This window comes from Antechinus flavipes, chromosome 3 (assembly GCF_016432865.1).
Source record: "Antechinus flavipes isolate AdamAnt ecotype Samford, QLD, Australia chromosome 3, AdamAnt_v2, whole genome shotgun sequence".
Taxonomy (NCBI): Eukaryota; Metazoa; Chordata; class Mammalia; order Dasyuromorphia; family Dasyuridae; genus Antechinus; species Antechinus flavipes.
Window position 1 is genome coordinate 544,999,880 of NC_067400.1, and position 26,590 is coordinate 545,026,469.

At 37.2% G+C, this 26,590-nt stretch overlaps 1 protein-coding gene across 2 annotated transcripts in view; it reads left to right on the forward strand.

Annotated features, from left to right (window-relative positions):
- Positions 1 to 230: 230 nt before the first annotated feature.
- Positions 231 to 26,590, forward strand: part of FAM124A (family with sequence similarity 124 member A) — a 113,447-nt gene continuing 87,087 nt past the window's right edge. For both annotated transcript variants that reach the window (XM_051987372.1, XM_051987373.1), the window contains exons 1-2: positions 231 to 510; positions 21,704 to 21,735. In XM_051987372.1, coding sequence (XP_051843332.1) covers positions 440 to 510; positions 21,704 to 21,735 — 103 coding nt within the window. In that variant the 5' untranslated portion in view covers positions 231 to 439. The remainder of the gene's footprint in view (positions 511 to 21,703; positions 21,736 to 26,590) is intronic.

The window sequence follows — 26,590 nt, forward strand, 5'->3', positions numbered from 1 at the left end:
AGGAAATTATAGACAGGAGGGAAAAATATACCCAGCGAAGGCAGCACACGAACGTCCATCCATGCACACGGGCGCCCGCACACAAAAGCACACAAAACACACTCACAAGCGTTAGGAGGGAGGAGCGTGGCCATAGTAGCAGGAGAGGAGGTGGGAGGGAGTGGGAGGAGGAGGAGGAGGAGGGAGGGGGACTCTGACACCCAGTGTGCACAGCCTAGCGAGGAGAAAGAAGAAGGCGGAGAAAAGAGGTACAGGCGCCGGCCGCCGCCGCCGGAGCACGGATGCCAGAGTTGCGATTCGCGAGCGGGGAGCGACCGCTGTCCTCGGACAGGAGCCAGAGGGGCCCCTGTGGGAAGGAAGGAAGGAAAGGATAATGTCACTGCTGCTGCTGAGGCTGCCAGCCCGGGATCCCGAGGAGGAGTCGTGACTCGAGCCTGCCATGGACCCGAAGGCGGGCGGGGGCGAGGAGGAAGAGGATGACTGTGTGGACTCGGGAGCTGAGACCGGAGGGTGAGGAGGGATGGGAGGGATACCGATACTGGAGCGCAATTGGGACGCGGGGAGAGAGAGCGCGCAGGCTCAGCTGTAGCTGGGGACGCGAAGAGAGGGGGCGGTAGGGGTTCCCCAAGCTCAGTGGGGAAGCGGGCGTCAGAAGGGCGCGGGTCAGGGACCATACCCCCCAATCTCCATCCTTGGAAACTCCCCTCCCCCACTCCACAATGGGAGGGGAGAGAGCTAGAGTGGAGTAAGAAGAGTTTCCATGTGGGTGTTGCTTGCTCTCCCCGCTGGGCTGTAGATCAGGCTCCCCCCATGTGATAAAGATCAGTCTTTTTCGAGGAGTTTTAGGGGGTTGGCGGTAGTCACTAGGGAAGAAGAGCCCCGGATCCCAGCTAAAGGGGGGGGGGGGGCTGGGACCTGCTGGCCGGGGCCTGGAGAGATAGGTGAGCCCTCTTGTATAGGAGAAAGAGTCTAGGAGCGGGTGTTGAGGGCACTTCTGATGCCCCCTCCACCATCCGCTCTTTGCTGCTTCGGAACCTCCTGCTGAGAGCGGCTCGAGATACTGTTGCACTTGTTGCTGCCCTGGCTTTCTTCTTGCCCAAGCTATTAAAGTCTGTCTAGGACGTTTGGGCAGGATTACAAAAGACTGCTCTCATCTGGCACCTCCAATTACACACACACACACACACACACACACACACACACATGTTTTTTGTGTGTATAAATGTATACATGCAAGTGAATGCATCTTTGAATATTTCTATGTATACATATATATTAGGTATTTAAGTACTACAAATCAGAATATTTGTTTTCTCTGTCTGGCTTTAGTGCAGACTTCCTGGTCATACCCTCCCCCAGGAGTCCTCCACACCGCAGTTGAATCATTAGAGTGTCTCCCTCCCTTCCTGAGTCTGATTCTCAACTTTTGAGATAAAGGGGAGCGGGGTAAGCCTAGTACAATACACTTTTGATTATCTAGAAGACATATTTCCTATCAGCCAGCAAAATAAAATAATAAGCCCAAAATATCAGTAGAAGAATAATTACTCTTTTCCTAACCACCACTGTTTTCCTGTGTAGGACAAAAGGCTGAATGCTGCTGCCAGTGCTTCCTACCCAGTTCCTATCTCGGCCTGGACTTCCCAGTGCCTCCCCTGCCCAGTTCACAGGATATAGTAACAGACCTGGGATGACCTGGAGTGGAAAGGGATGGTATCTCTTATGGGGGAAACCTTAAGGGACAGAGACTTGCTTAAGAAGCTCGTTGTTTCCAAAGTAGAAAATTAGTCTGGGGGCAGTTAGGACTCATTCTAGAGTTTGGCTGAACTGCAGGGCAGACCTAGGGGAATTCCTAGAGAGTTCACCCCCAGAATGGACCTATTAGTCCATGGAGTATTTACTCTGGACTTGGAATGGCCTCAAGCTGCAAGCTCTCCTGGGACTTCCCCATCCCAAACCTGTGAGAAATTTAGCCATTTATGGTATTCATTTTGTTGGAGGACTTCCCTTTTAATGATCAGCTAATTTTAATCTAAGGGATAATATAATGTGTGATTTTCAACTCTTTTGGTGTTTTTATAAATTTGTGAAGTTTTATCAACTTTCATTTTAGGGTTTTGTTTTCTATATGCTATGACCTGGAATGTGAATCCAAGAAGCCATAAAAGCAATTTATTCTTAGTTGGTTCAAACCTCTGGCATTTCAATTCACTTCCAATTTGCAATTTCTAACTAGAACAGATAAAAAGGGTCTTTAGCTAGGCTGGTGGAAGGCATTGACCCAGATGGTGACATTATCCTTTAGACTGAGACAGTCAGCAGGACATCTGCTTATGTCTGCCAGCAATGGACTGTTAATGCTGATGATTTTATGGAGCTCTTTAGTGCCTGTAGTACTAAAACTGTGGCTACCCCAGTGAAGACTTAGTTGAAAATTTTTTATTCTTTCAATATCATCCTTAAACTTGGAGGAGAGAAGTGAACTAGATATATCTAAGTAAACTATTGTTATATTTGTTAATTTGACTACTCTTTAAGACATAAGCTTTATTTTCTCTTCTTTTAAATGAGCATTTTAATTTAAATCTTCGTTTTGTCACTAGAGCTATTTCTAGTTTCTCTATGTTTTTTTTTAGTTCCCTGTCACAAAGCAAAATTTCTTTTGCCAAATGTACCATGCTTTACTCTTCTCTCTGATAGTTATTGGCTACTTCAGCATTCAAGTCTTTTTTCGGGTATCCAGTCAAGAGACAAAATTTGTTAACTTTTGAATTGAGTTTAGTGGGATTTATATTCTGAAATCTTTCATAACGATTTTCTATCTTGTCTACCACATTCCTTATTTCATGGAGACCTGTAACTCCAGACCCTCTGATGTGAAAACCTCCTTCTCCAATGAATCAGTAACTATATTATAGTTACTGTCTGTGTGATTTACCAATGTTCACACAGCTCCTGTGTCAGAATCTAGTTTTGAATTATAGTCAATACCATTATTACCTCTGGAAAGGGCTCTATCATTCCACACAATGTCTTTGTGACTTCCCAGACCATAATTCCATGCACTAGCCAAAACTTTACTATATATGCTGCCTCTCCCACTAAATGTAAGATCCTGGAACTCTGTTTCATTTGAAATCTTTTTTGTTTTTCACTCCATCATCTGCTCTTCAATGAGACATGGCTCCCTCCTGATGATGTGACTTCCCTCATTACTTGCCACACTTCCATATCCCCATAATTCACATTAGAATTCTTTTAGTTTATCATTGTCACTTCTGTACAATCTTTTCTCATTTGACATTCATAATTTCCAAATTTATTATCCTTTCCAGTTACTGATGGCCATTATCACTGGACACTCAGATTTACTGTTTCCTTCTTCATTGAGTTCAGTGTTTAGCTCATAGCCTCAACTCCTATCTTACTAGAGTTCTGCAACAAGCATAGCAATATTCCTTCAAACATCTTAGCTTCTTGATTTCTCAATTTTACTCAGTTTCCATGTTTCTTCACTCTATTGCCCACAGAGATGATCAAACCCTTGATCTTACCATTAGCCAGAAGATTCTACTTTTTTTTTTTTCATGGCCCTCGAAATTCTTTTCTCTGATCATAACCTTTTATTGTTCCATACTTTCTTGTGCTTTTTAACACACACACACACACCTTTTTCTCCTTTCTGTGATCTCCATATCTTGCATTCTCCAGTTCTTTCTCAGGCAACCATCCTTGTAATACTTACATTCTTCTTTCTCCCTTCTCTGTCCCTTGCTTAACCAACTCTTGGTAGTAAAATAGATAGTAAATAATTTCATAATCTTCACTTGATTCACTATTTTCTACCTTTGAATTTCTTGCCTACATGTCCTGTTGCTGATCCTGCCTTACCAAATCTCAGCCTCAGTTTAATCTCACTGTCTACCTCATCAGTTATTCATGTGTTGTTGAATGGAACGAAAATAATTCATGAAACTGTACAGATTTTCAAATTTTTGTTATCTACTCTCAACTGGGTTCTCACTACAGCAGGGTAAGCATTCTGTTCTTTATAACTGTTAAACCTTGTCTCTCTTTAAGCTTCCTACTTTCTCTACTAATAACCTTAAATCATATTGAGAGAGAGAGAGAGAGAGAGAGAGAGAGAGACAGAAGATACAGATAGAGAGAAACAGAGACAAAAAGAGAAATAGAAAAAGAGAGAGAGAGAGAGAGAGAGAGCACATTTATCAAAAGGTTCCCTCTATATTAGATTTCATTACCACCTCCTCTCCAGTCGTAACTTATGAAATTGCCTTCATGCCTACCAAGACAAACTCTTCTGTTCTTGATCCCATCCTTTCCTAACTTCTCTGGCTGATTTCTTCAACTATCATAACTCCTTTTTGATTAATCTTTAGTCTCCCTCTATCTACTGACTTGTTCCTTTCTCCCTATAAACATGCCCATTTTTCCCCATCCTTAAGAAAAACTGTCCTTGATCCTACTATCCCCACTAACAATTGTGCCGTGATTCAGGAAGATTACACTAGATTTGTGATGAAGAGAGAGCCATCTGTACTCAGAGAGAGGTCTGTAGGGACTGAGTGTGGATCACAGCATAGTATTTTCACCTTTTTGTTGTTGTGTGCTTGCTTTTCATATTCTCATTTTTTTCTTTTTTTATCTGATTTTTCTTGTGCAGCATGATAAATGTGGAAATATGTAGAAAAATTGTACATTTAACATATTGCCATCTACAGAAGAGGATGGGGTGAAAAGAGGGAGAAAATTTGGAACATAAGGTTTTGCAAATGTGAATGTTGAAAACTGTCTTTGCATATATATTGAAAATAAAAAGCTATCATTTCAAAATTGTCCTATATCTCCCCTCCCATTTGTAGCTAAAGTCTTTCACTCTTTGCTTCTACTTTCTCTTCTCTCTCACACTTCTAGATCATCTACAATCTTGCTTCTGATTTCATTATAAAATTTAGTAAGGGGGGTAGGAGGGTTTAGTGGTAAAAAACCTTTATACATTATTATGAGTTATTATTTATTACACGAGCATACACACGTACACACGCACACAGGCACACACATACACAAGCACACAGGCACACACATGCACACACGCACACACGCACACACATATACACACACATACACACACACATACACACACATTGTAATGTCAATCTCCAAAGTTACTGACAGTTTCTTAATAGCCAATCCTAATAGCCTCTCCTCAATTTTTGTCTTTCTTGATTAGGTGGTGCAGTAGATAAAAGACTGAATTTAGAATAAGGAAGACTTGAGTTTTAATACAAAACATTTACTATCTGTATAATTCAACAAGTCAACTTTTGTCTCAGTTTCCTTATCTGTAAAATTCTCAGAGTTGTTGTGAGAATCAAATGAGATAATATTACCACAATGCTAATTTTGTGCTAATTTTTCTCCTATCTCTCCCTTTTTTTCATTTTATTTTATTACTGTCAGAGCACCACCATCCTTCCAGACAATATTCAAATAAATATATAAAGCAATCTATAAACATGATAGACAGGAAATAGTGCCTGACATAGTAGGTGCTTAAATATATGCTTCTTGTTTTCTTCCTTCTTTCTAGTCTTTGACACTGTTGATCATTTTGTATAGCCTCTCCTAACTAGGTTATCATGATATTGACCTCTCCTGGTTCTTTTTTTTAATCTGTCCAACTACTCTTCGGTCTCCTCTGCTGGTTCTTCATCCATATCACCCCCAATGTCCATGAATATCCCAAAAAGCCTTTTTCTGGGCCCTTTTTTATTTTTTGCTTATACATTATTTATAACTTGGTGGTCTTATCTGCTCCCATGGATTTGATTATCATCTTTATACATCCGATTCCTAGATCTCTATATCCAGGTCTAGTCTCTCATTTGAGGATATTGTCCATCTCCAGATGCTCTTGGACATCTCAAACTAAAAACATTTCAAATTCAGCATATTTGAAACAGAATCCACAATCTCATTCCCTTCCTTTCTTCCCATCTCTCCATCTTTTGCATCATTGTCCAGTGTACCACCATTCTCCCAGTCACCCAGGCTCACATATTTGATGTCATCATTGACTCCTCATTATCATTTGCCTCACTTATCCAATCTCTTTTTAAATTCTTTTATGACATGTATTTTTAAATAATAATAGCTTTTTATTTTCCAAAATACATGAAAAGATTGTTTTCATCATTCACCCTTGCAAAGCCTTGTGTTGTAAACTTTTCTTTCTCCCTCTCCACCTCCCACCTTCCTTGGGCAGCAAGTAATTCAATATAAATTAAACACATGTAATTCTTCTAAACATATTTCCACATTTATCATGCTGCACAAGAAAAATAAGAGTAAAAGGGAGGGAAATGAGAAAGAAAAACCAAACAAGCAAACAATAAAGACAACAAAAAAGGTGAAAATTCTATTCTTTGATCCACAGTCTCCATAGTTCTGTCTCTGGGTATGGATGGCTCTCTCCATCACAAGTCTGTTGGAACTGCCTTGAATCACCTCATTGTTGAAAAGAGCTAAATCCTTCACAATTGATTGTTGCTATCTACAATATTCTCTTGGTTCTACTCAATTCATTTGGCATCAGTCATGACATGTATTTTGAAAAATAAAAAAGTTACAAAAAAAAAAGATAAAAGATCCCACAGAAAAAGATAAACAATAAAAAAAAGATCCCACAGAAGGAAAATTAATTCTATTTTAAAAAATCCTTCATGACATCTCATATCCACTTCTTTCCTTCCATTCATATAGAAGCAACCTTAGTTCAGAACTTCATTTCTTCTTGCCTAGGTTACTACAGCTTCTGGTTCTCTTCTGGTTCATCTCCCTGCATCAGGTCTCTCCCCACGCCAATCTATTCTTTGCTAAGTTTCCAAGTAGGTCTAACTGTGTCAGTCTCCTACTCTGTGTTCCCAGGTGACTTCCTGTTATCTCTGGGATCAAATATAAACTTTGTTTTGAATTTAAAATCCTTTGTGTCCCAGTCCTTCTTATTTTTCCTGTCTTCCTTTGCTTCAATCCCCTCTGAGGGCTCTGCTATCAGAGACACTGACATTTCTGTTTTTCATATTCAGTCAATGACTTTGTCCTGTCACACTGGCAGTCCCCCCAAACCCCAAATGCTCTGCCCTCTTACCTCCATTTCATAATTTCTTGTCTTAAAAATTCAGAACAAAGTCCATCTTCTTCTTCTTTTGTGGTCTATTTTTCCTATCCCTAATTTTTCTGTCCCCTTGGAGTTTATTCTCCATCCATTTCCTACATCTTATATGTACCTAGTGATTTGTGAGATATATAGGTGTACAATGGGCTAAGAATCAGGAATACTAATCTTCATGAGTTCAAATCTGTCCTCAGGCACATACTAATTGTGTGACCCTGGGCAAGTCAATTTACCCTTTTTGCCTCAGTTTCTTCATCTGTAAAATGACCTAGAGAAGGAAAGGGCAAACTGCTCTAGTATCTTTGTCAAGAAAACCTCAAATGGGATGATGGAGAGTGGACATGACTGAACAACAGCACCTAGTGATTTAAATGGTATTTCCTCCAAAAGAAAGTATAGATTCTGTGACCAGGGACTTGTCATAATTAGTATCTTTATCATTTAACATTATTTGACACATAGTAGATACTTGTTAACTGACTCACTGAGAGCAAAGACTATATCCTTTTGTGTCTGTATTACCAGTATTTAACACAGGGCTTGGCACATGATAAGTACTTGTTATTCTTTTGTTAATTCATTCATCTTTGGCACCTGGTGGCTCAGTGGATAAAAAGCTGGGACTGCAATCCTGAATATCTGAGTTTTAATGTGCTCTCTGACACAGTTGAGCTTTGTGACTTTGAACAAGTCATTTAACCAGTTTGCCTTAGTTTTCTCAATTGTAAAATGGGATAACAATAGCAACTATTTTTAAGGATTGTTGTGAGTCTGAAATGACATACTATTGATTTAAAAGTGTTTAATACAGTGTCTGGCCCATATTAAGTGCTTGATAAATGCTTATTGCTATCCCTTCTGCCTCCCTCCCAAATTTCTAACTATATAATAACACATTTTTCTAGTAGTGTGAAGCTTATAGAGATATTCCTTAGCCCTTTAGCCTTATTTACATGAGTTACCTTCACACATGTGTTTTAACTAAACTAGTTTTCTTGCTGGTAAATACTTAAGACATTTTGTCTTCTGTCTCCCATGAGTGAAAAGTACATCCTCCTTCCCTCTACCTCTTAGAATCTCTAGCCCTTTTCAGAACTCAGCACAAGTGCTGACCTTCTACACAAAGCCTTTCTACATGCCCACAGTTACTCTCTATTTCCCCTCTGATAATTGTTGTTCAATCACATCCAATTCTTCAAACCCTATTTGGATTTTTTTGACAAAGACACTAGAATGATTTGCTATGTCCTTCTTCAGTTCATTTTATAGATGAGGAAATTGAGGTAAACAGTGTTAAATGACTTGCCTAGGATCATATAAATAGTACGTGTCTGAGGCTGGATTTGAATTAGGACTTTCTAACTCCAGACCCAGCACTCTCTCCAATGTACCACCTAACTGCCCATATGGTAATATCACCATAAATACAAATTGCAATTAATCCGTTTGAATGAAAGTGACAGAAATTTGCCATGTATAGATATAAAGAGAGAACTATCAAAAGGATAGACTTTATTTTTTCATTATTTAATACTCAATTGGCTTTTTGCCCATTAAACAAGCAACAAATGCTATAGAGCAGAATAAACAAAGAAACATATTATGGCCAGTGTTATCTACAGCTACCTATATACTGTTGATTTTTTTATAAAGAGTATAAATAATTATACTCTTTCAATCTTTAATTAATTCTTGTGTTTTTTGCCCTGACATTTTTCTCTTTGCTTGGTATGGCATTGCCACTGCCCCACATATCCTTCAAGCCAACATTGTAAGCAAGGCAGTATTCTTCAACTGTAATTGCTTTCGATTGGAAGCCACAATTTCCCAAATCCACTTGAAAGCAAGCTTTGTACTTCAGCATGCTTTTTGTTGCCTGCGGCTGACAAGCAGACTGCTAGAGAGTAGTAAACTATTTTAAGTAACTGAATCCCCTTAACAAAGGGACAGGCAAGATTGTTTTATATCTATATAAAGGAAATAGAACAAATGAAACTTGGCTTTAGAATGGCCATCAGTAAGATTTGTCCACTGAAATACTGTTTCAAGTAGAACTATATAAAGTGGATTCATTTCTTTGGACATTGTAATCAAGCATTACAGAATCACCCCCTTTACGTCATTCCTGAACCATTGAATCAGGGTCATACAGTGCCCCTTACCTATGGCTTCCCTCCAGTTGATGATATCATAGAATTGGGAGATGAGAGCCAGACCATCTAGTGCTTTTAGAATGGGTTGATAGACAAAGAATAAACTGAAGAAACCAACTCTGAAATAGATAAGGAGGAAGGCAAGGAGAAGTCATAGTATTTCTTCTTTCTGATCCAGAGAAGGTGATACACTTATTACTCACTGTGGATCTTTGTTTTCTTTTACATAGTATCTGGTCCAGTGCCCTGGATTTGCTGAAAGTTAAACCAATGAGGTTTGTGTTGCAATGAATGATATTATTCATAAAGACTAAGTGGCTCATCAATTATAATTTTAAATTTTATGCCAATTTCCTAGAGAAAATTTTAGGAAAATATAATTGGAAAATCTAGAAATTATCAAAAAAAAAAAAAAAAAACCTGTTTGTGCTCACCAAGTTTTCACTGTTTGTGCTTGATGGGGAGTTCCCAGGTCAACAGGATGAGTTTACAAGATGTGACCTTTGGGGTGGGACTAAACTAGGGCACATAGTTAGTTAAGGCCAAAGATATGATTTAAACCCCAGTCTTTTTTATTCTTTATTAGATCAGTAGTCTAACCATTAAGCTGAACTGCCTCCTATCTCTGTTATAGACAGAGTTAGTTTCATCTACTAATTAAATAGCCATGGAGCCAATCAATCTTAACTTTCAAGCCCCTATAGTGTTGAATTGAGTAAGTTATGCCCTATTGGAGGACACTTAAGAGACTCCTGATTAATAATCTGAGTAGAGCAAAAAGTTCTGATATAACAGCTAGCTAGTTTTCATATCTAGGTAGCTAGATATATACATAGAGATAGATATAGATATATATGATATATGTGTACGTATATATATTTACATATAAATTTATATATAAAATTTATATATATATTTATAAAACATAAAATTATATATGTGTGTATGTATATATGTATATACTCACATATCTTAATGCTAGTTCTAATGTCCAACCATACCACTTTGCTACTCATAAAATTTGTATGCATAAAACAAGCATACAAAGCTCGATAAATATTTCAATTAATCATTAAACAAGCATTTATTAAGTGCCTACTGAATGTCAGGCACCATGTTAATATACTGAGGATACAAAATCAGAAGTGAAAAAGGCCCAGATGTGTCCAAATCCACTGAGACTAATTGGAAATGAATGTGGTGTGGTAAAGAGTGAAGACTGGTTCTGGAGTTATAGACATGGGTACAAATCCTCATCACGTACCCTGTAATGATCCTAGGCAAATCATGTTATTTTGGAGTACTTTAGTTTCCTTACTTCTAAAACAAGGGAGCTTGAGTCCAAATGAACTTGTTTAAGTTTTAATGTTTAAGTTTCTATCTTAAACTAATAATAGAATGAGCCAAGTAGAATTGTCATATTTTGGCATTTGCAATAATGGAAGTTCTTTGAATAAAATGTTGTATTTGTATTTTTAAAATGTTCAAATCTGAAATTGTGGTCTAACAATGGGAAGACAGAAAAGTTGAGCTCTTGCCTCAGCTTTGTCACCAACTGACTATGTATTACATATATAATATATGTATATAAAATATGTACACATACTATATATAAATCCAGCTTCATACATTTCTTGCTGTGTGATCCTGGGCAAGTCATTCAATCTTATTTGCCTTCGTTTTGTCATCTATAAATTGAACTGGAGAAGGAATGACAAACCACTTCAGAATCTTTGCCTAGAAAATCCTTAATAGGGTAGTAAAGAATCAGACATGACTAAAAAATAGCTAAAAACAAAATGATTATTATGTGATTATATAGCTTAACCTAATATGTATCTATGTAATCTATTGCATCCTCTCATGTGCTTTGGGATTAGTCATTTTAACTGAGAAAACTAGCAAATTATTAAACATTTTATTACAAAATTGTTATAGTATTTTATCTCCAGGCATTAAACATCTTAATATTCTTTTTATCTTAAACTAATAATAGAATTAGCCAAGTAGATTTGTCATATTTTGGCATTTGCGATAATGGAAGTTCTTTGAATAAAATGTTGCATTTGTGTATTTAAAATGTTCAAATCTGAAATTGTGGTCTAACAGAATAGTAAAGCAGAAAAGATGAGTTCTTGCCTCAGCTTTGTCACCAGTTGACTGTAACTTTGGAAAAAACACACAGTCCTTTCTGGATTTCAATTTCCATACACATTAAACAATGTAATTGGACCAGATGATCTTTAAGATTTTTCTATTTTTCAAGTTCTATAATTATCAAGGAATTTCATTTGATAAGAGAAAGCCAAATGCTGTTTTCCTTCCATTCTGTTTTGTTGGCATTATGTTCTCTGTTAGGTCATTTAAATAAGCAATAGAAATAGTTTTGAAAATATTTTTAGTTCAATATGTTCAAAATTTTTTAATTGGAAAGACACATGACATTTTAGCTTTTAATGACAGCTGGGGAGTTGAGAGAGTATAATACTCTTTAGTCAAATTAAGAGGAACACATTAATTCATCCTAATGCTTTGTCATTGAGTTGCCCAAGTCTTTAGCTGATCAGCATGACTGACTTGGAATCTATGAAGTGCTATTAGGTGCAAGTCATAATAGAAAGAGTACATGACCTGGGGTCCATAAACCTAGTGTAGAACTGTGACTCAAGCATCTGCCAGCTTTGACACTGGAGAAACCATTTCACTTCAAAAACAAAACAAAACAAAACAAAACCCAGTTTCCTCATCTGTAAAATGGGAATAATATTTCTACTGTTTACCTTTACAGGGTGGCTGTAGGAGAAACGTTTGGTGAATCTTACAGAATCATAAAGATGGCCCAACATAACAAGCTCTAGGTTTACATAAATAATAATTTATGTAAATAATCTTAGGGGCTGAACCAAGAAATTAGTACTTTAGCCACATATCTAGAGAAATCTTGTTATATATCATGCATCTAAGATGTTACTAATGTGATTCACAAGGTCATTGGTTTAGAAATGGAAAAGAACCTGAAAGGCCACCTGGATCATTCTCTTCATTTTACAATAAAAAGGTCTGTTCAGATCCCATATAAGCCCTGAAGGCAATGATGATTTTATTGGGTCAGGGCAGATTTTTTTTTCATCTTATGAAAAAAGCAAAAAATTCAAAGGAGTCATAGAGGAACCCATGATCAAGCAGTACATTTCCCTTCCCTTCCACAGGATCCTAAAGTTATCTGAACTTGTGATGGATTTGGGCTCTGACCTCAGAAAGAAACTGAGGTTGAAACTGGTAGGTAGGTAGCACTCTAACATTACAGTGAGCCCTTCTTGAATTCTACACATGCCTTATGGTACTGCTCTAAGGACTTGGACATCTCTGGAAAGGAAACACATCTGGGAATGCTAGGCAAACAATGCTAGGCTACCTTTTGGACCCATTCTATCCAAATAACTCACTGTAATAGCAATGTAAAATCTAAGTCCCTTACTTTCTTATATTATATCTTTAGTCCCTCTTCACTGCTCCCATGACCAAAGTCAAAGTCTTCTCTCCTCTTCTCTTCCTTTCCCTTCTCTCTTCCTTTCTTCTCTCCTCTTTCCTCCTGTCCTTTCCACTTCTCTTTCTTCCTATCCCCTTTTCTCTCATCTTCTCTTCTTTCCTTTTCTCTCTTTTCTTCATCCCTTCCTTTCCCCTCTCCTCTCCTCTTTCTCTCCTTTCCTCTTTCTTCCTCACCTCTTCTCTTCCTTCCTGTCCCCTTTCCTCTCATCTCTCATCTTTTTTTCTCTTTTCTTTATCCCTTCCTTTCCCCTCTCCTCTTCTCTTTTCTCCTCTCCTCTTCTCTTCCTTCCTGTCTCCTTTCCTCTCCTCTCCTGTCTTTTCTTCTTTCCTTTCCTCTTTTCTCTTCTTTCCTTCTAATTCCCTCTCCTCTTCTCTTCTATCATCTCCTTTCCTTCTCTGATTGATAATTCTTGGATAATTCCTATTGTTTTCAAAGAAAACTAGATTTTTGAGCTCTTAAACCTGAACTAACTTTTAGGGCAACTTCCACAACATGTTACCTATGAAGTATTTCCTCCTTTAACTAGAAAGCTAGAATTCAGTAATGACATTGCCTGAGAATATGATCTTGGGCCATGTAGGTAAACATGCCCTTCTTACCGTGTGCTTCTACCACAAGGAAGCTCTCAGGTGAAGTTCTCCTTCCTGTTGTGCTCTCAGAAATTCTCCAGCAGGAAAACAGGAGAGAAAAGAGATGAACACTATTTTTGGTTTTTTCCTTATAGAAGAACATATAAGAACCCTTCCAACAAGGGTTCATCTTGCCAAGAGTCCAAGTCAACCAATTTATCCTGCCCTTATCATGACAACTTGCCCTCTAAGAGAAGAGTTCTTAACTTTTCTTGTCTGGTAAAATTTATGGATCCCTCCTCATAATTTTTTTTTAAATACATAGTATCACAAAATAAATTTTATTGAAATATAGTTATCAAAATATTTTCAAAAATAAGTTCCTAGACACCAGGTTAAGAATTACTACTTTAGGGCAGCTAGGTGGCATGGTAGATAGAGCACCAACCCTGAAATCAGAAGGACCCGAATTCAAATTTGGTCTCAGACACTTAACACTTCCAGCTGTGTGACCCTGGGCAAGACATTTACCCACAATTGTCTCAGCAAAAAAAAAAAAATTGTTGCCTTAGAGTCATATTTATATGTTTTATGGAGAATTGCAGTCCAGTGTCCTAAACAAAGGCTTGTTTACAGCATGCAGAGCTTATCAAATTATTCATTCATAAAATATTTATTAAGGACCAGAATTTGCCAGAATTTGTGCTAAGTGGCAGGGATACAAAAACCAAAGCAAAACACTTCTTATCCTCAAAGAACTTATGTTCTATTAAGGAGAAGTAACATATATACCTAAAATTAAATCTAAAATATATAAAAAGTAGTTAAAAGACAGTTAAGTAGGTAGAGCACTGTGCTTGGGCTCTCATCTTCCTGAGTTCAAATTTAGCCTTAGACACTCATTAGCTGTGGAATCCTGGTCAAGTCACTTATAAAATGGATTGAAAAGGAAATGGCAAACCACTCCAGTTTGTTTGCCAAGAAAACCCCAAATGGGATCACAATGAGTCAATTATGACTGAAACAATTTAACAACAGCAAGAACAGACTAAAAATAATTTCCAAAGAGAAACCTCTAGCAACCAAGGGAATCCAGGTGGACCTCCTATAGGAAGGGGCGCTTGAACTGAACTTTGAAGCAAACTAGGGATCTTATGAGGCAAACCTAAGGATATAAGTCATTTCCAGGCATGGAGACCAGCTTATGCAAAGATCAAAGATAGCTTGCCATATTTAAACAATAGCAAACAAATTTTTTTTGTTGTCCAGTCATTTTTCAATCATTTCTGACTCTTCACATCTCCATTTGGGGTTTTCTTGGCAGAGATACTCAAATGGTTTGCCATTTCCTTCTCCACTTCATTTTCCAGATGAGGTAACTGAAGCAGAGTTAAGTGACTTGCCCAGGGTTTCCCAGTTGAAGGCTCAGGCCACATTTGATAAATCTTCCCAACTCTAGACCTACTTCTCTGTGCACTATGGTTCCACCTAGCTGCCCCAGCAAGCCAACAGGCAAGTTTAACTAAAGCAAGAGTGTGTGAGAGAGAGAGATGTGCAATGAGATTTCTAACATAAGCTGGAGTCAGATTGTAAAGGAGTTTTAAAGCTGATAAAGATAGCCTTGATTAGCTGCACCTTTGCCCCAGTTAATTATTAGCAGTCCTTTGCTATCAAATAGCAATGAAATCCATAACTTCAATTCTGAGTGATCCGCTGAGGCTGCAGGAAGGCTCCATGATGTCAGGCAGCTTCTTGATGCAGAAACAGCCTTTTTGGGGACCGCTTTCTTCACTCACTATACACCTTATAGCTAATGCCTTTGACCTTACATTCATCCCATTCCACCACTGTCATCCCCCAAAAACCCACATAATCATACAAAGTTCCCCTAAACTCATACTTCCTATTGTTTATCAGGATCTCACCCATTCTCCCTCCCATCCTTTGCTCCTTCCTCTCTCCTCTCTTGCTCTCTTTTTCTGCCTTTTCCTCTCTTACTCTTCTCTCTCCCTCTCTTTCTCTGTTTCCCTTCTTCCCTTCCTTCCTCCCCCTCTCTCCCTCTCTCATTTTCCCTCATTACTTGCTTTCCCCCCTTCCCTCTTCCTCTCTCTCTCTCTCTCTCTCTCTCTCTCTCTCTCTCTCTCTCTCTCTCTCTCTCTCTCTCTCTCTCTCCTCTCCCTCTCATTCTCTCCCCCTTCCCTCTTGCTGTTTCCTTCTTTTTCTTCCTCCCTTTCTCTCTTTTTCTCCTTCCCTCCCTTCTTCTCCCTCATTCCCTTCCTCTCTCCCTCATCCCTCTCTTTCTATCTTCCTCTCTTTCTTCCCATTTCCATATATGTATATATACATATGTATGTATATATGTATGTAAACACACATTTATGTAGTGCTTTAAGACTTATAAAGAACTTTACAAAATTCTCACTTGATTCTTAAAACAACCATGGGAGGTAGGTAGACTGGTTATATCATTATATCAAACTGAAGTGATAATATCATTATGTCATATTAGATATACGTGAACTAGAAAACCATTATCTCCTCAATTCCACTGAGTTAACAAGGTGTTAACACCTTGTTTCAAGTATACTTCTTTCAAGTATACTTCTCCAAAGTTCTGCCCTTTACAGGTATGTACTATCATTATCCTCATTTTATAGATAAGGAAATTGAGGCAGGTAGAAATTAAGTGGCTCACCCAGGGTCTCACAACTAGTACATATTTGGATGTAGCTTTGAGCTCACATATTCCTGACTCCAATCCAGCTCTACCACTTCTTCACCTTTCCTTTCCTTTTTTTTTTTAGGAGGAAAATTAAACTAAAAGGAAAAAGTGAAACTATGAATTTTACATTAGAAAAAAATGGTCAATGAAAAAAAGAAAAGACTTTTCCTTTCAAAAGAAAAAGAAAAATTAAATCTAAAATATTTAAAGAGTAGTAAAAATTAAGTGATATAGTAGATAGAACACTGTGCTTAGTCTCTCATCTTCCTGAGTTCAAATTTGAGATTTGCTAGGGAGTCTGGCAACCCTCTTTCTATAAACTTGATACTAATAGGAATTCCCGGAAGATATCAGACAGTCCTGAATGTTGTCTCTTGAGTTCACACCGCACCAATACAAAGAGTTTACGTCTATAAAACAAACAAAACAAAACAAAACAAAAAATCAATCCTAGGTGAATTGTTTTAATTCACATGAGTCTAATGGAATTCCACTGGCAACTATCAAGTCCTAGACTCATACAGCTGAGATTCAGGATTGGAGGATATCCTGAAATCTCACTAAATCTTAATCCCATGGCTCCAGTCCTCTTAACAGGATGTTAATAAGTATATCCATACCTACTACAGGCATATACAGTCTCAAGTCCTAAAGGTTTACCATCCTATAAACTCATCAAAGTGATCAATTGAGCCCCCTTGGTCATTCCCTATATATAAATCATTTATATTATAAATCAACTTCCAAATTGGGGAGATCTTTGTATCCACACCCAAAGATAAGAACTTAATGAAGATGAAGTCATGAAGGATCCTTAGTCAAGTTCCCTTTCTTCAGGAAACAAGTTCTGTTGAGTTTTTTTTTTTAAAGTCTGGATGCTTGCGATTGGCAATTTTATACCAATTCTCACATCATCTCTCTCTTCACTAGTTCCCCTGTGGGGTTGCTTATTGAGGTCAAATATGTCAAAACATCCTTCTTCCTTGTGTCAAATATCTTCTGTCACCAAGATAGAAGGTGTGAAGGACTTTTTATGGAATGATGGTCCAGGTTATATACCACAATACAGAGAAGTTCCCCCCCCCCCGCCCCGAGGCAATTGGGGTTAAGTGACTTGCCCAGGGTCATACAGCTAAGAAATGTTAAGTGTCTGAGACCAAATTTGAACTCAGGTCCTCCTGACTTCAGGGTTGGTGCTCTATCCACTGCACCACCTAGCTGCTCCAATACAGGAAAGTTTTTAATGTTTACGTTTGTGTTTTATATTTATGCATATCTATTTCTAATATTACGGTACTACAGTTTTACATTGTCATAGAGGCAGCTGGTGTGGTGGTGAAGAGATCAAATTAATATTAATTAAGTTTCTCCCGTATTGATTTCTGCTATATTGATTCTACAATGTATTTGATTTTTTTTGCTGTATTGTTTTTTTATAATTGAGTCTGCATCTGCCTAAAGCCATATGTCTATGCCCTTGAGTTGAGCTCAAGAATTTAGCTTTCCCTCTGAATACAGGCTTCCCCTCTCACACAGATAGCCCCTGAGATACTTCCAGGATATCTATTTATTATCTTTAAGCCCCACAAGTTGACTTGGTAGCATCCCCAAAGGACATGTCAACTGTCCTTCCCTTTCCTTGTATAACTCTTTTCCAGGAAGATAGCAAATCTGGTAGATTTGATCCCCTAACAAAGGTTACAAGATGATGGATGGATCCCATAAAACAATTAGCATTCCTTAATTGTCAAAGTGAAGTAGTTACTAGCCACACATGGGTGATAGCCCACTTTCTTTGTTATAACCAATCATATTGTCCCCATCTCTATGAGGTTATCTACTCTGTAACTATTTGCATTGTTTTTCCCACCTTCCAAACCCTGTTTTTTTTCTCTTGTAATCCAGAAATATACAGAGACTAGTAAGCTTTGCTTTGAGTCTTTGGTTATTGGTACTGGTAGCCTAGCTAATAAATTGATCATGCTCAGACTATTGTCTCTCAGTTTCCCTTAATTTTCAAATGCAAAAGTGCATAGTACATTGGATAATTAGGTTTAAAACTTAATTCGCTATTTATGAGACCATAGCCAAATGATTTACTTTTCCTGTACTGTATTTTCTTCCATATACATGGATTAAGGATGATAATAATTGAATTAAAGAATTTACAAAATTATAATAAGTAATCTTTTATGTGTTTTATTCATATTTGGGGGGATTATACTCTACCCCTTAACTTCCCTTAGATTTCTCTCTTTTAACAAAAAACAGTGGGTTAAATAAAATCATGTTAGATATAATATGTAACATTCCACACCCACAGTCTCCCTTCTACCTAGAATATACTTCAGTTCCATTTAATGAATGCAAGAAAAAACACTTCTTAAGTGACTCCTAAGTGACAGGCACTGCTGAATAAACCCTGAGATCACAAATACAAACCAATAAGACAGTCCTGCTTACATTCTAATGAGAGAAGACATCATCAAAGAGAGAGCAAGAAGTTGGGTGAGGAGGATTTGAATACAGCCCTTTAATTTAGAAATGAATCGTATTGTTGTGGTGGCCTAATTAAGGGCAAGAAAATTCAGAGGTTACCTTTCAGAGATGAATACCCCAGGGGCAACGTCTGAATTCTTATGGGAAGGGGATAAAGAAGATGGCTAGAGCATGGGTAGAATGGCTTGGAAATGTCTGAGAAGTGATTGATCATTGAAAATCATCTGAGTTTAGTTGATTTTAGTGTTATTTTCATTTACATCATGTAGTCATTGTGGATATTGCTTCCCTGTTCTTTCTTTATTCTCCATCAATAATCTTCTTGTTTTTCTCTGAATTCCTTATATTTGATGGAGTAATATAATCCCTTTACATTCAAATCCCATCATTTATTAGCCTCTTCCCCAGGTGTTTGACAAACACTTTGTTTTCAAATATTTTTTCTGGGTACCTAGATAGGTACAGTAGGTAGAGCACAAAACCTGTGTCAAGTAGACTGAATTCAAATCCAGCCTCAAACACTTATTAGCTATGTGTCTGGGCCAGTCACTTAAAAAAAAAAAAATCCATGTTTGCTTTAGTTTCCCCAAATGTAAAAATGGGGAATTACCTTCCAGGATTGAAATCAGGATCAAATGAGATAATATCCTGAAAGTTTCTGGCACAAATTAAGTGCTTTATAAATTGTAGCTATTATTATTTCTCTGGGAAAAAATGATACTAAGAATATTTTTCATATCAATCAATCAGTAAACATTTACTAAGCACTACTAAGTTCCAGGTCCTGGGGTAAGTGCTGGTCAAACAAAAAGAGGCAAAAGACAGACCTTATCTTCAAGGAGATTGCAACCTAGGTCTTCTCAAAATAGTGATCTATTAGTGGAATATTTCTAGGTCAAAGTTTAGTGACTTTTATTGCATAATTGTGAGGAATATTTACACATCAAATCACAATCACTTATCAAGCATTTATTATGTGCCAATCACTATGCAAAACACTAGGGAATACAAAGATGAAAGTGAAATAAATGAAGCTTGTCCTCAAGGAGTTAAAATTGTCTTGGGAGAGACAACATGTAGATACACAAAGATATACATAGAAAATGAATACTAGGTTGTTTGGGGAGTAACTGGAATACCAGCAACTGAAGATAAGGACAGATTTCATGAAGAACTTAAATTGCTTGAGCTGCTTTGTAGGAAACTAAGGTTTTAGAGAAGCAGAAATAAACAGGAAGTTTATTCCAGGCATATGAGACAGACAGGGCAAAGACACTCAGATGAGAAATTTGTGTTTTGTGGGTGGAACAATAAGTAGGTTAACATGACTGGATCCTATAAGAAGTTTGAAGTGGTAGGACAGAAACAATTTGTGAAGAGATTTAAATGTTAAGCAGAGAAGTTTATATTTGGTCCTCAAGTTTGAGCAGAAGGGTGACAGGGGAGCAGTATTTTACAAAAATCACTTCTATAACTGTGTCAAGATGGATTAAGGAGAGACCTGAAGTAAAGAGACAAATAAATAGTCCTGGCAGAAAGGTGATGAAGGCCTGAATTAGGGTGATGGCAGCATGAGTACAAATAATAGAAATCTTAGAGATCTTTTGGAGTTCAAGATGATGGGATTTGGCAACTAATTATATGGAATGAATGAGAATGAGGAGTTTACACCAACCAAGATTTTGAACTTGAATGATTGAAAATACAGTAGCTCTGTTGATAGTAAAGAGGAGAGTCTGGAAGTGGGGGTTATGGGGGTAATGACTTGTCTTTTGAACATACTGAATTTGAGATGCTTATAGGACATCCAGCTGAAAATGCCCAATAAGCAGTTTATTATGTAAAAGAGGCACTCAGGAACAAGACAATGAGAGAATATAGAGCTTAATCTATAAGTAATCTGCATAGAGATAGTACTCAAACCCCTGTGAGCTGATGAGAGTCTCAAAAAGAGTGGAGGGAAAGAAGAGAAGGCCCAAGACAAAGCCTTGGAAGATATCCAGTTAGTGGACATGCTATAGAAATGTCAATTCTTACTATTTGGGGGAAATTATTCTAATGAAATTTTGAATGGCAAATGACCAACTCCAACATAAGCATTTACAATTAAAAAATAAATGTACATATTTTAATCTGGTAAGTTTGTATAAGACTATATGTATAATATATGTATGTGCATAAGACTATATGTATGTAAATGAGTTCATGTAGTAGAAACAGCTTTGGTTTTAGAGTTGAAAGTCTTGGTTTTAAATTCTGGTTTTATTATAATGCCAGAGAAACTGAGGCAAGACAGAGATTGGTTTTTAATCTTTTAATGTTGAGAGTTTTAGCCCAGCTGGCTGAAATGGGACTCTTGTCCAAAAAATCATTCCAGCCCCGAGGTAGGGAACTTAATAGGGTTTTAACTAATTAGGGTTTACAAACAGAATATATAACCTGAGAATACAATCTTATAGAGGCAACAAAGGCAGATAAAGGGGGTGAGAACACTGAGTGGATAGATAAGCCATAACTCCAGGAAAGGATCATAACTTAATCCTGACAGGATGAGAGTCAAGATAAGAAGATCAAAGGCAGGAGACAATGAAGTGAGAGGCAATGGTCAAACAGAAGGGGGAATTATCCTACCAAGGATCAAGATAATGTATCTGGATTTTATGACACTATGGTATGTAAAAGTGATGGCGTTCCAAGGTTTTTCCAGACTAAATTCTCCCAGTCCTGATGGCAAGAAAGAGGATGGGGGTGGCCATAATAACTTTATTCAGAGTATAACAATTCAGGGCATAACATGATTACTTCAGCTATATGATAATGGGCTTGTCACCTACCTTTTCAGAGCCTGTTTTCCCACACACAAAAGGAGGGGAATTATGTTGCCATACAAGGTTGTTATTGGGAAAGTACTTTGGAAAGCCTAGTGTGCAATATGAATGTGAATTATTGTTATTGTTTGGATAAAGAAAAATTAAATTGTACAACTATACTTATACCATGGTTTTTATATTTCAGGTCAGACTACAGCCATATGTCCTCTACTAGCAGTAAGTATCACCATTCTTCATTTCCTTAAAAGTTATTCCTCTTGTTGTTTCTATCTCTCTAATGTATATATGGGACAGTGAAAGGACAACTGATCAAGCCAGAAGCCCCGGATACCAATCACAAATCAGACACTTGTGATTTGTGGGGCCAAAGACAAATGTGTTATCTTCCTTGAGCCTCAGTTCTCTCATCTGTAAAATGGGAATGATAATACTTCAGAAAGAAAACACTTTGTATATTCTAAAGTACTATATGGAAATTAGAGGTGATTATTTTATTAAAATAGTGTGTAAACTATAAAAAAATTTCTTTAAATGTGAGAAATTATTAATAATAGTAAAAGTAGCATAAATAATGTGTTACCAGACTTATCATCCAAAAATCAGATGCTAAAGATCATACCTATATCTGAAAGTTCTTTGGTAAAGGAGAAAATCTTTGAGAATATTCATTATATACAGCATGGAATAAGTGGAGAAAATCACTGAAATTAGAATTAGAAAAATATTATGCAAGTACATGCATTTGGAATCAGAGCATCTATATTAGGTCATAGTCTGCTCATTTTTAAAATGGAAATATTGGATTAGAGAGTTTCTAATATCACTTCTGTCTCTAGATTCACAATCCTGTGACTTGATTTTAAGCCCTAGTCCCATTATCAGCTACCTTTGAGTTGTTAGAACTACATAAATTCTTATTTCTGATCACAATCATTCCATGTTTCCTCTCTTGCAAACCTAAAAATTATTCTTCATCTTCATCATGATCTCTGAATCCTCCAATCCTCAGTTCTTTGCCATCACCCCTATATGGTTTCATGCATCTTTACCCCTTGATTAAATAGTTCAACTCTATACTGATCTCTTCTCTCAAATCCTTTGCCCTCCTATCCTATTATCCCTCTTGTCCTGCCAATCCTTGCTTTGGATTATTCTCAGATTTACTCCCTTAACTCATATTTATATAATCCTAAAATAAACTGTAAGCAGTCATGAAACTACCAATTAGATCCACTACAAATTTATGTCGCATAATCTCAGCTGGGCACTCACTGCAGAAAGGCAATCTTTTTATATCTCCTTAATTATTTCACTTGAGAACAGCTGGGTGGTGCGAGTAGATAAAGCACTGGGCTTGGAATTAGGAACATTCACTCATCTTCATGAATTCAAATCTTAGTAGCTGTGTGACCCTGGGCAAATCACTTAACTCTGTTTGACTTAGTTTCTTCATTTGTAAAAATGAGCTGGAGAAGGAAATAGCAAACTAATTCAGTATCTCTGCCTAGAAGACCCCTAATGGGATTACTGAGAGCTAGACAAGAATGAACAACATATTGTCTCATTATCCTATTCACCACAGTGTTTTTTGTAAACTTTTTCATCTCTTCTCATTCCTCCCACTCACACACCTCCCTTCTACAAGATGCCTTTTCTGATATCCCTCAGTATTAATACTTTCCCTCTGAGTTAATTTCCAATTTATCCTGTATATATTTTGTTTCTATATTATTCCCCCCCCCTCCCTCCATTGGACTGCAAGCTCCTTGAGAGCAAGTCTTTTGCCTTTCTTTATATCTCCAGTGCTTAATACAGCACCTCACACATAGTGGGTGCTTAATAAATGCTTCTTGATTTGACTTGTCACTTACCTCCTTGGGAATCAGTTCCTCCTTTATAATAGGAGATTGTACAATGTCCTTTAAAGCCCCTCCTAACTCTGTGATCCTTGAATTTAATTACCTTGAAGGGCTAGAGAATGTGAAAGAAAATTTGTTAGGATATTCAGCAAGGTCAACTTTTAATAAAGCATCTAAAGATGGAAGTACATTAACAGAAAACAAATTCACTAAATCCACATGGTTGTACTCTCACCTAATCTACTAAGAAATCTCATGGGATTTCCCCCTCTAATATATCTGTATCTGGAGAGAACTATGGCTGTGTTTAGAAGATATTCAGTATTTAGAGAAACCTTTCCTGTGAACGAATACTTTAGACATAAACATCAGTATAAATGGGAGAGTATAGCCAACTTTTTAAAACTTTAAACATGGTTTCAAAGAAAATAAGAATAGAGACAAGAGAATTTTGAAAAAATCTCAAATGACATGCTTCCATCTATCTCTAAAGGTTTTTCTAAGTTATGTTCTTAACCTGAAGTTGGTCTTTAAATGAAAACAATAGAAACATAATTATTTATGTTTGTTTTACATCAGAGATTTGCTCCTGAAATGAAGAACTGGTTACAGTCTGGAGATAATTTATTTTACTGGCTTATTGTCCTGCTTATGGGGAACTAGTATGTCTTACATGCGCTGAGTCTCACCAGGATCAAAACATAGGACAGTCTGTCAATATTGCCCTGAGTAGGATGCGGATAAGGAGGGAAGATTCTTTCCAGTGATACTTCCCTCTGAGGTTCCTTTACTTGGATTGTTTGGGGCTGTACTGTACTACTGCCTCCTCTCTATCTTGCTGCCTTCCCTGACTTCTGGAGTCCCTTCTTGCTTTCTTTCTGATGGTACTGCTTAGTTTAAGCAGATGGCACTTGATAGGGACTCTTCTGGCACTCAAGAGATGAGTAAATGGGTAGCCTATCTCAACTTTAATGATTTGTGCTATCAGTATATTTTAATAATAGCTTTTTATTTTTCCAAAAACATGCAAAGATAGTTTTCAACATTCATCTTTGTAAAATCTGGTGCTTCAGATTTCTCTCCTTCCCTTTCCTCCAAACTTCTCCTCTAGACAGCAAGCAATCCAACACAGGTTGAACATGGACAAGTCTTCCAAACATATTTCCATATTTGTCATGCTGTGCAAGAAAAATCAGATCAAAAATGAAAAGTAAACACGTGAAAGAAAGAAAAACAAGCCCTCGAACAACAATAACAAAAAAAGTGAAACTACTATGCTTTGATCCACATTCAGTCCCCATGGTCTACTCTCTGGATGTAAATGGCTCCCTCCATCACAAGTGTGTTGGAACTGTCTTGAATCACTCATTGTTGAAAAGAGCCAATTCCATTACATTTGAGCATCACATAATCTTGTTTTTGCTTTATACAATGTTCTCTTGCTTTTACTCACTTCACTTAACATCAGCTCATGTAAGTCTTTCCAGGCTTTTCTGAAATCAGCTTGCTCACGCTTTCTTATATAATAATAACATTCCATTACATTGATATACCATAAGTTATTCAGTCATTCCTCAACTGATGGGCATCCACTCAATTTTTAGTTCCTGGCACTGGAAAAAGGGTTGCTACAAATATTTTTGCACATGTGAGTCCTTTTCCTTTTTTATTATCTCCTTGGGATTCAGACTTTATCAGTACATTTTATTTAAAAAGGCTTGGGAGCAAAAAATTGTAATTACTTTGTGTCACATATAGGCATGTCCCTCGACTAAGAAATGACTGATAAATATTTCTTTTTCTTCTCATTTTCTTTGTTATCTTTGAACTTGACCATCCTCAACAAACATGAATATTTCAATATGCAGAGAACAGAATAATTGAAAGGTTGTATATTAGACTTGAACTCTATTACATATTTTGGTTTAAAAATATTACATATTTTGACAATAGCAAACTTTTTTCAGTGCTGCCAGTTTTACTTTATTTTTAATTTATGGGTTAAAACAAACAATCTATAACATAATATAATAAAAAAATCATTATACCTGAAACTGCAAATACAGTAGCAAACTTAATAGCAATAAAATTTCCCTGCTGCCTGTACCCCTCTTGAACTTCCTCCTGTTTTCTTCTATGCATACTTTTAATGGCTCATTAATACTCCTTTTCTTTCCTTCTTTATTTCATCACTAACTCTACCAACTAACTTCTCAAGATCCTTTCTCCTAACAAATAGAAGTGCTCTCTTGTAAGAATTGAGCATAGTCAAGTATAAAGTTCAATAAAAATATCTCCCACATGTAAAATGAGTCATGGCACCCCATGATTTAAGGAAATTCGACTTGTTCCAGTCTCCTACATACAATGGAGAAGATTGGTCTCTTTGGGAAAAACTAATAATAATTCCATGGATGCTAGACTCCATCTATAATATATAATACTGGTAACAGGTAGATATGGAGAGAGAGTCACTCATTCTATAAGTCCTTCACTCATCTGTGAAGTGTTTCTAAAAAGGGAGGGAATCTGGTATATACCAACAAATGATTCCAGAAGGATACTCATCTCTTCTTGTTGTTCTGGGAAGGCTTGCAAAATATTTCTTGTCTAAGAGATTTTGATTCCTGTTAAGAACATCCTTCTGCTTACCCCCTGCTAAAAATATTAGAGCAATTTAACTGTAAAGGTCTGTAATCTTCCAAAGAAGAAATTATTATTCAGCTATCACCCATCCCATACCTCATGTTAAGTGCTGGATGTGCATGGATTTTTCTCAGCCTGCCATTCTACTTTCTATTTTCCATCGCTGTGGATAACATTGGCCACCCAATGGGAGTTAGTAGCCTCTAATTTCTTCTTATGAAAATGGAAATAAGCAGCTTTGAGGAAAAGAACAGAGAAGTAATGGGGGAGGGGAATAATCTCTGGGTGTTTGCAGGCAGCATAACATAGGTTGCTGCCAACTGCAGTAGAGAACTGGTTGGCTGCTTTATTTAACTTCTTTCTCTCCCAGAGAGAGGTCAAGGCACTTGCTTCCTTTTACAGCTTGAAATTCTGGGAGAAGAATATTGTCTCTATAGAGTAAATGGGAGATCATCTCTCCAAAGCAGATCGAAGTCAGCATCACATTTACTGCACCTTGGACTCTTTGGAGTCTCTTTCAGTTTAATGTTAACTATATTGCTAATGATGACAGTTGCTACAGCTAC